Source organism: Anolis carolinensis, chromosome 3 (genome assembly GCF_035594765.1).
Source record: "Anolis carolinensis isolate JA03-04 chromosome 3, rAnoCar3.1.pri, whole genome shotgun sequence".
NCBI classification, from domain to species: domain Eukaryota; kingdom Metazoa; phylum Chordata; class Lepidosauria; order Squamata; family Dactyloidae; genus Anolis; species Anolis carolinensis.
Window position 1 is genome coordinate 176,460,487 of NC_085843.1, and position 14,831 is coordinate 176,475,317.

The 14,831-nt window shown below is 37.7% G+C and overlaps 1 protein-coding gene across 3 annotated transcripts in view; it reads right to left on the reverse strand.

Moving 5' to 3' along the window:
- Positions 1–14,831, reverse strand: part of sh2d4b (SH2 domain containing 4B) — a 196,284-nt gene that overhangs the window by 145,576 nt on the left and 35,877 nt on the right. For all 3 annotated transcript variants that reach the window (XM_008115808.3, XM_062975823.1, XM_062975824.1), the window contains exons 2-3: positions 6,501–6,660; positions 6,066–6,213 (exon numbers count right to left, since the gene is read on the reverse strand). In XM_008115808.3, the coding sequence (XP_008114015.2) occupies positions 6,066–6,213; positions 6,501–6,660 (308 nt within the window). The remainder of the gene's footprint in view (positions 1–6,065; positions 6,214–6,500; positions 6,661–14,831) is intronic.

Sequence of the window (14,831 nt, forward strand, 5' to 3'; positions counted from 1 at the left end):
GGTACATTTGCCTTATATCTGCCTTTGCTGCATGTTTTTAGTCCCGATTGTTCTCCTGTGTAGAATACAGGTCTCCTATGCTCCATGATCAGTCTGCTCTGCTCCTTAAACTTTGGGTTCCAACTCCAAATGGGATCCCCCAAGCTCAATGTTTGAGTCCTGAAAAATTTGGCAATGGTAAAGGTTTTCTGAACTCCATCCATTTACAGAAATCTGTTAGCAACAACATGAAGTGTTTACAGTGGATTCTACAGAAAATGCCTCAGCTTTATTCCACAAAAAGGAAAATCAACCAGTTTAGCAAGCCTTGCAGATGCTGGTTTATTCTCAGTAAATGTTTGCTTTTTATAGCTATTTTATATGCCTGCTGTAAGGTAGCCTCCAGTTGAGGTGTAGTGGGAGGGATATTCCTCTATCAATTCTGGACAAGAGTTGGCTGTGCATGACAATAGGGAGGGGCACCATTTTGTCTTTGGCTTCAGGTAGCAAAATATCCTGCACCAATCCTAGAGAAGGTTATACATAATTCAAACCTTTTGCAATATTGTGTGGGACTTGATGGCTGTGCTGGAAAGCATTTATCTGCCCACCAAATTTGTGGTTACCTATGGAAGCCTGAATTCTCATCTATTTGTATATTGCACATCTACATTGTAGAATTAATTAAGTTTGACACCACTTTAACTGCCATGGATCAGTGTTATGAAATTATCAGAATTCTGGTTTTACAAGGTCTTTAGCTTTCTATGACAAAGAGCTCGTGTGCCTCACCATATTACAATTCCCAGGATTTCACAGCATTGAGTAATTAAAATGGTGTCATACTGATTTATTCTATCATTTAGATACATGCCTTAGAAACACAAAATCTTATAAGAATGTAAGGAGTGGCCATAGCATTAAGCCAACTTGAAAGGAAAAGGGTTGGAGACAAATCTCTAAGAGAATGCAACAAATTCATTTGTGGTCAGAGGCAAGGGTTCAAGGTCAAAAGATGAGAGAGTACATGGAAACAAAGTAATAATAACATAAAGGCAGAGGATTAAGGTGACACAAAATCAAAAAGGAAACCAAATCTAATAGCAACTCCCATCTTAAATTACAGAAGGGAAGAGAGACCTTTGTCTACCATGATCTTAAAAGTTATAACTCTATAATGGTTGATCACAAGGAGTTCTGGAAACTCCTGCTCACATCTCATCTGTTTTTAATCTCCCAAAAATGCTGCATTATTTAAATATGGAATTAAATATGGAATGGCACAAGTGGCACTCATGTTGCTTTTGAGTTTCCATTCACCAAATGCTTGGAAAGGAGTTTGTCAATAAATAAATGCTTATTTTATTACTTGGCTATGCAATATATAATGCCCATCAAGATTGAAAAGTTCATGCATGTATCTTTCATGAATTTTTTAAAAGTCACAAACAGAAGTATGAAACTTTAATTAGGCTTCACTGATAGATGATGATGATGATGATGATGATGGTGATGATGGTGGTGGTGGTGGTATTTTAATAGAAGGGTCACAATTTATGGCAGTGGCAGCTGGTGGTTCTTATATTCATGGGACAGTGAGCCCACTGCAGTTCTTCGTGAGGGTTTTAAAGAGCTATCTAAGTTGCTAAACCCTTAGCCCTTCAATAGGTTCAGCACCACGGAAAGCTATTGTTCAGTTCTCATTAAAATCTAGAAATTTACCATCTTACTGACATGGAATATGGCACACCACTGCTTCATGGTAAAATCAGAATTTCTTTAAGTTCAAGATTCAGCTAATGGATTCTATTACTTAATATTTCTACTGCTAAATATTTGCATCAGCATAATCATTCAAAATAAGTTGGGTTTGGGATTTAAGTAGTGTAGGAGGTGTAGAAACGTGAAGATAAGATCAAGCTGCTACAATGGTCTGTTTTTAAGAAACTGCACCCCCACTATATAGTATTATTTAAAGCATTACTCGGAGCCTCCGGTGGCCTAGGGGATAAAAGCCTTGTGACTTGAAGGTTGGGTTGCTGACCTGAAGGCTGCCAGGTTCAAGCTCCCTCTATCAGCTCCAGCTCCATGTGGGGACATGAGAGAAGCCTCCCACAGGGATGGTAAAACATCAAAACATCCGGGCATCCCCCTGGGCAACGTCCTTGCAGACGGCCAATTCTCTCACTCCAGAAGCAGGTTGCTTCTGACACAGAAAAAAAAAGCATTACTAATCCCCTCATTTGGAAATGCAAATCCCAGATAGACTTCAGGATCACTATCATTTTAGCAAAAAAAATATGAACAGTTTGGCATTTCTAAAGAGAAAAAAGAGGTCCAGATAATTTATTTTTGTTAGTTGCCAGGCATTCTGAACTTGCAGCTATATAGTGTTACCGTTAGTGGGTTTTGGGGTTTTTTAAATACAGATCTTTCATGGTCTTTACACACAAAAATGAAGCTAACAAAATGAAGCCTGTTTCTGCCACCTTTCATATTCTGTGGAAAGTTTTCTTTATAAATGTTCAGCTTCCATTCGGGGTATAAAAGCAAACCCAGAAAAGAGGGGCAATCTTATATATATACTTCTAAGCAGCGTAGAGAGAAGCAATTAGACACTGGAAAATAAGGAAGGCAAAATACCTGCAAAGCTAGGATAAACCTGAAAGAACCCTCATGACACCAAAGTGGATTATGACATTCTTGGATGGTGGCCTTTGGCCTCTCTGCTTTTGCAAGCAACACAATTGTCATGTGGCCTTCTCAATCGCTAAATATGAAAAGTTTCCACCCATTATGCTTGTGGCAAGTGTAGCTCAATTCTAGTGTACAGGCTGAGATCAACAGCTCTTTGGGAAGAGGGGTCACAGGTCAATTTGTTGTTGCACTTCAGAGGGGTAGAGGTATCATGTCAATCGAAAGTGTTCATTATGTCTGAAGTAGTGTCTTAATGAAGCCACTCGGCAGTTACAATACTGCTATTTTCTCCCTTACAAAAGAAATATTTTCTCCCATCCAAAAAAAAGAGTCTCAGATACCTCTTTTCTTTAATCGCAGAAAGAATAATTGTCAATTCAATGAACAGGTTCACCACCCAAAGGGAAACAGATAACGACACTGCTCTATATATGGCTTCTAGCCAGACTTCATTTGGTATAAAATGCCGATTCCTGAGGGAATCTTTTCTTTTGCTCAGAATTTAGTTGACATGGGACTTCGTAGTGCCACTTAATTGGGAGATGAGGCAGCTGTAGATTCTGCCTGTTCACCACTTCTTCCACTTTTTTCACCTATACTTCTCTTTTGTCTTGCTGTAGTAAATAGGTCTCTGGGTATGTCAAAGCACAGGTGGAAAAGAGAAGCACATAATAGAATAACACAAAAACTCATACAGGAAAGATCCCTGCCTTGTCTCCTGACTGAGCGGCAGACTTGAAGATAAGCACAAAGAATCTACAGGACCCAGGGACAACATGGAAACCTTCAATGTTCCTTATATTGCCTTTGCTACTAGTTTGCAGTTACTCTGTAAGGGCCTTTCGTCCTGCTTCTATTCAAAATTCACAATTGCAAGGTAAGAAGATGCCAAGTTCACATTTTCACAGAAAGTGGTGGAAAGAATATGAAAACAGAAAAAAATGTATCTGTGGGAGCCGAGGTAGATAAAGCACATGCATTTAATTTTTCCTTACCTTAGAGGTTTAGCAAGAACTAGTTAGGATTCCAATTTGAGATTGGGGAGGAACTGGTTCATTTTGCATTTTAAAATTAATCACACCTTCTAAACCACTGTGTAAATTGAGATATTGCTTTTCATTTTTCAGAGAATGCAGGGAGTGTACATTTTGCTGAAACACATAGTCTATAAAGCATGGCTTCCATTTGAAAGTGCTCCCCTTTTTGAAAAAAAAGAAAGAAAAACTTGCCTTTCTTTATTGGCATGATGTCTAGAAATAGCATGGACCAACTTGGAAAGCACTGCAGGGGCTGCACATCATAGAAACTGAGCCATAAATGCCCTTGGGAAGATGGGATGGGATGATATCTTTCAACTTTGTGTGGAAAAAAGCAGGAGACAAATATGGCCAAAAGTAAAATTGGTCAAACACTTCTGCCCTCTTTGCCAATTCTCCAGTTATATTTATAGCTTTCCAAAGTTGTTTTTCTTTTCAGTAAAAAATCCATAGGACTAGGGGAAGCTATTTCATGGATTTTTCCATGTAGCAACAATTTTCCCTCTAAGTTTCACATATTCCCTATGCAAGAAATCAGATAATAATTCAACTCTGCCATTTCCATTGCCATTGCTATCGCCTCTCGTCACACCGCTGCACTTAGTTATAGTTTTTAAAAACTGAAAGAGGTCCAAAACCAGAGAAAACCATATGTGTAACTTGGAGAAGAGGAGCGACTGGAAAAAAATTACATGGGACTACTGTTTTCAGACATATGCTTTTCATTTCCCATATGGCATACATACAATCATCCCCCTATATTTGCAGGGGTTAGGGGCAAAGGACCCCAATGAATGAGTAAAATCTACTAATATCTCCATGGATCTTTTGGGGGTAGTGAGGGGCCAAGGAAGAAAGATGGGGCACCAGTATCACCACCATAGTCCAGGGAGGGGGTCACTCCCCCTTCCTGACTCTTTCTCTAACCTCCGTGCCCCTCGCTCTGACTATCAGAGCATATGTGAAGGGCATCATACCTTGCTCTCAGGACTCAGAGAAAGAGGAAAAAAGAAGAAAGAAATGTCAACTCTTGGACCTGAAAGTTGCAGCTCCGAGCAGCCACAAAACATGGAGCTGGAGGTACCAGCTTCTGAGGCTGAAAAGAGCTACCCTCAACAGTCACAAGACAAAGTCACAGAAACCTACCTTGGTGTAATGAAGAGTCTAACACCTTTATCAAAATGCTTGGCAATCAGGATACAGCTGCATGCCACTACTCTGCCCTGCCTCCAAGAAGGGGCCAAAAGGAATGTGTCTGAGAGGATGGCTAGAGCAAGCAACTTGAAGGTCATGAATGGCACACAAGGAGTAGGAACTCTTCCCTCTCTCTTCAGCTTACCGCTGGCTCCACCTTGATCCCTGAGGCCTTGCTCGTCCTCTCTGCTCTATCCCTGCTTGTTGAACTCCTTCCTCTTTCTCTGCCCATTTACTCACTCAACCTTACTACCTCTTCCTCCACCCACTTATGAGCTCACCCTACCTCCTCTTTCTCTCTCTATTCTCCAGCCATGAGCTTCTGCCATTGGAAGTAATGAAGAGTAGCACTGTTCTCTTCACTCCTTCCAAAACTGGTGTTTTTCCTCACTGGTTCCAAACATGTTTAATCCTTCTCTTGCCACTGCCCCTGGTTTGATACACATCTGGGGGAGGGGGAAAATCCTTTTGCATGCATCCCTTCCTTTCTCTGGGGCACATGTAGCCAAGTGAAAGACCAGGAGAAACTGGTTTAACAGTTTTGGAAATAGTGTAGAGGAACATGTGGCGAAATGTGGTGTGCGTGGGTGCATAGGTGAGAATTGAACTAGCAAGAAGAAATGCCTTTCTCTGCCAGATATTGGATTCTGAAGGGAACAGAAAGGTGTTCCCTCCTTCCAATGGCAAAGACCAGTGGTTGGTGAAGACATTTCTCCTTTTTGGTTCAAAAGGTGCTAAATCTGGCTCTCTCACTCACACAGGCACCCACTACACCACACATCACTCAGGGAGGGGAAACAAAATCTTCTTATGGCTGTGGTTGGTGGTAGCCATGGCAATCACTGGTGCACCCCTATCCAAAAGCTTGAGACCATTGTGTGAATGTGCAAATAGCAACCTCCAGCTTTGAAGGGAAGAACTGAGGCTTCAGGGGTGGGGGTGGGGCAATTTCTATGAATAATCAAATCCACAAAGGTCAGACTGAAACATTCAGCACTCATTCTGCATTCTGTACCATGGATCTTAAGGACAAAATCCAGTTTGGTACAGAAACAGTCTCCATCACCTTGGTTGAAAACAGTTTAGCATTCTGAAGGATCTTTCCATAGCACCAAGGTCAACAGCAGAATGAAATGTAAACTAAAGGAGCCAACAAACCTTTAATTCTTCTTGGAATTTCTCCTCCATCAATTTGGCTGCTTTGCGATCTTCTGTCTCTATTTTCCATTTCTCTGCTAGTATTCGAGCTTTCTCATTTGCCATTGCATCTCGGAACTTCTTTGTAATTTCAGCTTCCTTTTCTTTCCTTTAAAAAAAACCCGTAAAATTGAATATATAACAGTCTTAAAATATTTTTTCAAATGCAAATTGAATAGTCATAGCTTTTGTGGTTCCAACTTTTAAATATTCTCTGGCCTAAGAATATTGGGTTATTTCATTTAAAAAAAATAATACAATTGAGGGGGAGAATAAAGTCAAACACTGAAAACTGTTTTGAAAGTAACACTATAATTCTTTGTAGGAAAAATTACTGACATATGAGAATGCACAAGAATCAATTACTTTTGGAACTGAAATTTTGCCAGTGCTCACCATAATTCTTCAGCTTCCTTCTGAGCTTGTTGTCTGGCTCTCTCTGCAATACGTTCCTCTGAAATCTGTTCATAAGGTTTGTCTCCATCAGCTTCACCCATAATCCAAACCCAGACCTCACCATCGGTCCCACGGAGCCATTGCACGTGCTTGTCATTACCTGAAACAGCCACCAAAATAGACACACAAGACATTGACATCAGGAAACAGTGTCAGAAATTCATAGTCAACATGAGGGTTGAAATGCAGATCATAGACCTAAACACACAAAGAAAGGAAACTAACATCAATGTGTTGCATCAGTTTTATGATTGCTCATGGCAGTTAACAAGTCAGTTAACATGAGTAAATCTCAGATCCAGCAGTTGTTCCCATGTGAGTTAAGTTATCTCTTTTTTTAATATCAACATGGGACAAGATTGACAGTATTGGAGAGCATGGGCAGAAATGAAAATAATTCCCAGTAAGCTTGGGAAAAGATTAGAATCATGGAGAAGTGATAATTCATGAGTGGTATAAACTTGAAAAACTGAAACAAACCATTTAGAACAAATTTGAGAAAATATGAGGGCAGATATAAAGTTTTTAATATTTTTATTAAATATATGAGCACACACATAACTGAAAATATAGAGAACCTTTAACCACAACACAAAGCACAATAGGACATGAACGAATGAAAGAAAGAAAGAAATCTGACATAAACCTTACCCCACAACCTAAAATTACCCATTACTAAGCAAATCTACCCAAACTCATTCTCAAACTACATGTATAGTTTAAGATGTAGTTATATACAACTTAAACTATATATGTCACTACATATACAGTATGCCTAGCTAATAGAATTGTGTGCAGATTCCATTTCCTTCGGTAGCCCCGGGAGCCCATAACAGTAGAGGCCCTCCCAGTACAAAAACCTTCCTGCAACGAAAGCAAGCAGGAGCCAGTCTGGGCACGTCCTCCCCTATTCAGAGTAACAGTTGAATATTTTTTATTTTCCTTTCTTTTTCTGATTCTTTTTATTTAATGGGACTGACTCGGAGTTGAGGACCTGAGGGAGAGTGGGTGGGGTGCACGCATGCATGTGGGGGCTTTCACCCTTTTAGCTTCTTTTTATCTTTCTCTTCTTCTCCTTCAGAAAATACTTCTAGATTATTATTATTATTATTATTATTATTATTATTATTATTATTATTACTATTAATCCCAGCAAACAAACAGAGAAGCCTACCTCTCCTCTAGAGTAAAAAGGAGAAACAGCTTTAAGGAAGCAAAACCCCTGCTTACAAGGCGGTCATGGGAGGCCATCTCATACAACAAAACTCTATGAAAAAGAAATGGAGATACAAGAAAATGAATGACATTAAGAAAGAAATTGCAATAGAGGAATCCCAACTAAAAAGCAACCCCAAAGATAGCAAAACTAAGAACAAATTGGACATCCTAATTTTTTTATTAGGATGTCCAATTTGTTCTTAGTTTTGCTATCTTTTTGCCAATAGCTCCAATTCTAAATTATTTTTCTTTTTTGAAAAATAATTTAGAATTGGAGCAATTGGCAAAACAAATGAAATATATAAAGCAATATAACTTTGAAAATGCTAATAAAACAGGAAAGTGGCTTGCCAGACAGACTAGGAAGAAAAGACACTCACAATATATTTCTAAAATCAAATCTGGGGAAAAATTACTGACCACAGATAAGGATATTTTGGATCATTTTAAGACTTTTTACCAAAACTTATATACAGAAGATAAAATAGACAAAGGGAAAATAATGGATTATCTAGGCAGACAGGATCTCTCCAAAATAACAGAAGAACAAAGAGAAGCATTAAACAAAGAAATATCTGAAGATAAAATTATAAGAGCTATAAAAAATCTAAAAGTAAACAAATCACCAGGACCCGATGGTTACTCAGCTAATTTTTATAAAGTAATGAAAGAGGAAACTGTTCGGTTTTTGAAAAAAATTAATGAATTCCTTGATTGATAAGGAAATTCCAGATACATGGAAGAAAGCGGAAATTGTAATGTTAAAGAAAGAAGGTACGGACCTAGAAGATGTTGCAAATTACCGTCCAATATCCCTACTAAATATGGACTACAAATTTTTTTTGAATATTTTGGCTGGCCGATTAAGAAACTTTCTAGCGGAATGGATTGGAGAAGATCAAACAGGATTGCTTCCCAATAGAAACATTAAAGATAACGTAAGAATTATCATTGACACTTTAGAATATTATGAATGCCATCACCAAAAAGAACTGGCTCTACTTTCATTAGACGCTGAAAAAGCGTTTGACAATATAAATTGGGATTTTTTAAAAATTATTGTTTTTTTATTAAAGAGTTATATATACATACACCATAACAAACAGCAAATAACACAGACTGCACCCCAACAAGGAAAACAAAAAAAGGGGGGGAGTGATAAGGTTTCAAGGGAAGAAGGTGGGGAAGGGAGACAGTATGTGCACAGTAGGGAGGGGGTTAGGGAGTGTGAATAGTAGACACAGTAAGGTGGGGGGAGGGGGGTTCTTCAGATCTTTGTTCATCCTTTTGTTACAAGTTCCATTATCCATTTTTAGTTGTGATTTTCTTAATGTAGTCCTCAAGTAGAGACCAATCTGTATCCTTCATCGCTCTTCCATTGCTTTTCTTCAACAAGAAAGTTAATTTGTCCATGTCCTTTATTTCAATCAATTTTTCCAGCCATGCTTCTTTTGTTGGTACGTTTTCACTTTTCCATTGCTTTGCGATCACCATTCTCGCTGCAGTAATAAAGAAGGTGAATAATTTATTTGTGTTTTTATCTACCTTGATTATTTGATCGTATAACCCTAGCAGAAGGAGTTCGGGTGATTTTTTAAAGTTTGTTTTTAAGATTTTATTGTTTTCCTCTAATACCATTGTCCAGAATTTTTCTAATTTTTTACAACTCCACCACATATGGTGGTATGAGCCGATTTGAGTTTTGCACCCCCAGCATTTATTATTGGCCTTTTTATACATTATCCCTATCTTTTTAGGTGTCAAATACCACATATGCAGTACTTTGAGCCAGTTTTCTTTCATATACGTGGAATATGAGTATTTTATCTTTTTTCTCCAAATAGACTCCCATTCATGTATATAAATAGGATGGTCAATGTTGTTTGCCCACTGAATCATTGCCTTTGTTGTGCCTTCTGATTGTAACTCCCATTCCAAGAATTTGCTATATAATGTGGATATAACTTTTTTGTTGGATTGACAGATTCTATCCCAGAAACCCTGTTCTGTTTCAAAACCTTCGGGGTTATCCTTTTTATAAGATTCCTTAATTTGAAAATAATGATACCATGATACATTCTTATTGATAGATTGGATTTCATGTAGATCTTTTAACTGCGGTGTGGTATTTATGTTAGGTAAGAGTTTTGGTATGAAAATTTATCCCAAATTTTAATTAAAGAAGATCTTATAAAATGATTGCCAAATTGTTTCTCAATTTTTGATTTGTTGTACCAAAGATAGCCATGCCAGCCTCTTCTTAATTCATGTCCTTCCAAATTTAAGATTTTGATTTGTTCCAATTTAGTTCATTCTTTTATCCAGTTGAGAGCACAGGCGTCATGGTATAATTTTAAATCCGGAACTCCAAATCCCCCTTGCTTTTTAGGTGATATCATTGTACTATATTTTATTCTGGCCTTCTTTTTTTTCCTGATAAATTTCATAATTTCTTTTTGCTAATTATTGAGTAAGTTGCTTTCCTTATGATTGGAATGTACAGCATTTTAGGAAGAACATTCATTTTGATTATGGCAATTCTACCCATTAACGACACATTTAGGTTACTCCATTTTTCAAGATCACTTTGAATTTCTCTCCATTTAGTCAAATAATTTAAATATAGGAGTTTATTATTTTTCGCTGCGAGCCAAATTCCTAAATATTTTATCTTAGCAGGAGTTTCCAACCCCGAAATATCATATAACTCTTTTTGTTTTCCTTTTGACATATTTTTGTTAGTATTTTTGTTTTGTTTTTCTGTTAATTTTTAGGCCTGCCACTTTGCCGAATTCATCAATTTTCTTTAGCCAATCTTGTATATTCTGTCTAGGATTTTCAATAATACAAATAAGGTCATTGGCAAAGGCTCAAAGTTTATAATCCTTTTTGTCTAACCTGATTCCTTGTAACTTTCCATCTCTATTAATAGCACTTAGTAACACTTCCAATGCAAATATAAATATTAAGGGAGATAGGGGGCACCCTTGTCTCATTCCTTTGTTAATTTTGAATTTTGGTGACTCTGAACATTAATTGTATTTTTGCCCATTGATCTTCATAAATACTATTTGAATTTGGAAGCCAAAATCTAATTCCTGCAGCAATAATTTAAAGAAGTTCCAATTTAAGTTATCAAATGCTTTTTCAGCATCTAATGCCAAGAAGCCTACTTCTTTCTGACTATATTGTTCGTAATATTCAATTGCATCTATTATTATTCGCACGTTATCTTTAATACTTCTGGCTGATAGAAACCCTGTTTGATCTTCCCCAATCCAGTCCTCTAAAAATTCTTTCATTCTGTTTGCTAAGATTTTGGTAAAAATTTTGTAGTCTGTATTCAATAATGAGATGGGCCTATAATTTTGTACATCCAATAAATCCGAATTTTCCTTGGGAATCATTATTATTATTGCGTCTTTCCATGTCTCTGAGATAATTTTTTCTTGCAGGGCCTGGTTCATTAGTTTACATAAGAATTGAATTACTTTTTCCTGTCCAATCTTATAAAAGTCTATGGTAAAACCATCCGGCCCTGGAGCTTTATTACTTTCAAAACTATTAATTGCCTTTAGGATTTCTTCTTTTGTAATTTCTTTATTTAGCTTCAGTCTTTGTTCATCTGTAATCTTCCCCAAGTTTTGTTTCCCCAGGTATTCCATTATCTTTTCCGGATTAATCGGCTCTTCTGAATAGAGTTTTTCATAAAAAGTTTTAAATTCTTCTCTAATATCCTCGTCACTAGTAACGATTTTGTCTTTCGATTTAATTGCAATTATTTGTTGATTTTGTCTTTCCTTCCTGACTAATCTCGCTAACCATTTACCTGGTTTATTTGCATTCTCAAATGCATTTTGTTTAACCCATTTTATCTGGTTGGCAATTTTTTCCATATCCCAGTTTGCCTTCCATTTCCTTAGTATATCTAGTGCTCTTTTTGTTAATTGATTTCTCGGTTTGGCTTTTAATTCCTTTTCTTTTTCCTCTATTTCTTTGTTTAGTTTTGCCATCTCTAATTCCTTCTGTTTCTTTTTACTGGCATTTAGCTGTATCAGGAAGCCTCTTGCCACCGCCTGAAAGGCGTCCCAAATTGTTTGCGGCCTTATTTCTTTGGTGTCGTTATAGTTAAAATATTCTTTAGTCATAATCTTAATCTTCTCAGTATCATTCCCCTATTTTAATACGTTTTCGTTAAGTCTCCACTTTTTTGAGGTAATCTTTTTATTAATTTCTAGCAGCAACGGGCAGTGGTCCGATAGATCTCTGTTTAAAATTTTTATTTTCTCAATTTTTGATGATAAGGATTTCGTCACCCAAACCATGTCGATTCTCGACCACATCCTATGTCTGCTTCAAAAATATGTAAAGTCTCTTTCCCCAGGGTTATGCTCATGCCATACATCTATTAAATCATATTCTTCTTTTAAGGCTACAAAGTATTTTGGCAGGGGGCCTGTATTTTTCTCTTTCTTAATTATTCTGGATTTATCCCTCACAGTTACTAAAACTCCGTTGAAATCTCCTAATATTATAATATGGTCGAATTCAATTTTAGCTATATTTTCCCTTAGAAATTTAATAAATTTTGTCTTAGACCCGTTAGGTGCGTATATATTACAGATTAAAAAATTTTCCCCCACGATCTCTATTATAATTGCAATGATTCTTCCTTCTTTATCTTTAAACTGCTCTTCCTCTGGTATCATTGGGTCGATATACAAAACCACCCCTCTTTTTTTAACCGTATCTGCAGCAAAAAATTCTTTCCCTATATAACTATTTTTAAGGTAAGTGGTATGATTTACATCAATATGGGTTTCCTGCAGAGCTATAATATTATATCTTCCCTTTCTTAGGGTAGTAAAGAGTCTTCTACGTTTGTTTGGTGAGTTTAGCCCATTCACATTGTTAGAATAACATTTCAATGGGAGACTGACTTTACTAATCTTTTGGTACAGCGTCGTCGTCATCAATGTGTTCCTCTTCATCTTCCTCCTCCTCCTCTTCCACTTCTTCTGCTTGATCCCTCAGCATCTCCTTTTGAGTAGCAACTTGTACCTCTTCTCTGGGTGAAGAGAATATTCTTTTTTTCCCCTTGGTGTTCATACCGTGTTCTGACATAGGTGATTTTTCTTCTGAATTCATTTCTCTCTTGAGTGTTCTCTGAAGAAGTTTAGCTTCTTCCTCCGTTTTTATCCATATTTTCTCCCCTTTATAGGTTGCCATTAGACCTTCATAGTTCTCCCATCTGAATTTTATTTGGAGTCTTTTTAGTGTGTCTGTCAAAAAATAGTATTTCTTTCTTCTATTCAATGTTGCTTGTGGAAATTCCTTTAAAATAATTATTTTCCTGTCCTTATAAAATATTGGTTTAGAGGCATTTCTCCTCAGAATTTCATCCCTGGTGGGGTTTTTTTTTCAAAAAATGAACAATTACATCTTTAATTGCCTTATTATGTTTTGAATAGTTTGTTTGGCTTCTGTATACCCTGTCAATTTGTCCACACGCTTCTTGTTCTGTACACTCTAACAGTCTAGCTGTTAGTTGAGTGATTATCCATCCAATATTTTCATCCTTATCCTCTTGGACATTCCTAAATCGTAATTGAAATTCCAGTGAATGAAACTCCACCTTCTCTTGATTTTCCCAAGCTTTTTTTCTTTTTCCTCTAAATGGTCCATTTTTTTCCTTAATTGGACTTGTTCATTATCGAGTTTCCTATTTTCCGTTTTGAGATTTTTGATATCAATTGCATTTTCTCTTGTTTCTTTTTTATTGCTCCTAATTCCTCTCGGATTTCCTTTTTTAATTCAGACATCTCTTCTTGGAGTGTCTTTTGCTGTAGGTCTTGTTTTCTAGCTATTGATTGCACTTCCTTCTGGAGTAAATCTTGTTTTTCCGAAATTTTCCTAATTTCTCGGAGAATATCAGCTAAGTTTCCCTCTTCTGGCAGGGAGGATCTGCGCGTGGGAATTTTTATGTCTTTGGGATCTTTATCTGGTTTCCATTTAGAAAACGCCATCTTGTTTGTAGAAGAAGTTAAACTTTAAACCCTCTTGGGAAAATCAAACCTCCCGTATGACTAGGTCTCTAGCGCTATATGCCTTCATCAATAACAGAGTCTAAGGTAAGGTTGATGCTATGTCACGTTAGGACACGTTAAAATGTTGTATCTTGCGATTGCCATGCTATGTGCCTAGAGCAGAGTCACCTTCTTTTGAGTCGTTGATGTTTTCTTTGCCCTCCTTCGTTTGCTCTAGTCTCACTCGGATTGGTCACCTCTCATAGTTCACTGAGAGGCACCCCTTTCTCAAACCTCGGCTTCTAGGCCGATCCTTATGACTGCCCATGGCTCCTTTAAACCCACCTCTCCTCCCAGCTAGCACCGATCTTCAAGCTCACTACGGGCTCACCAATCTCCAATGACTTTACAAAGCCTTCTTCAGGATGCTCACCTTTCCTTCAGGATGCTCACCTTTTCCCATTCGATTTTGTTTTATTCTTTGTTTATCCGGAACTCATCTTCTAATGGGGAAGGTTTAAAAATGTGGCACCCTCTCCTTCCAGAGAGGGGGTTGCATCAGCCCGTGAGCGCATCCGCCTGAGTCACTTCCGTCTTCCATCTTCCCCCCTCACTTCCTTTTACAGCTCTACTTCTGTCACGATTTTTTAAAGAAGATGATCTTTATCAGTCCAACATGGTGCTCAAACACAGACCTCCCAATAAAGTTGGTGCCAATATGGTAAGGATTCTCCCCTTTTTGTAATTTTATCTTTCAATAGAGGGTTTTTTAAAAAAAAGATTCCTTTATTTGCCGCACGGTTCACTCTGCCCTTATGTTAACCACCCTCGTCGTTTCTTTCTCTTCTGTATATTCTCTGGCGAGGCTTGCGGCTTGCAGCCGGTGCGAGTCTTTTGCGCTCGCTTCCCGCTTGCCGACCCGCTGACCGGGGACCTTCAGACCTTCTTGACACTCTCCCTTGAGGGGAGGGGGTCGTTGGGGCCGTCAAAGTAACCCAACAGGTCAAGCGTCTCTCCCCATCTCGAT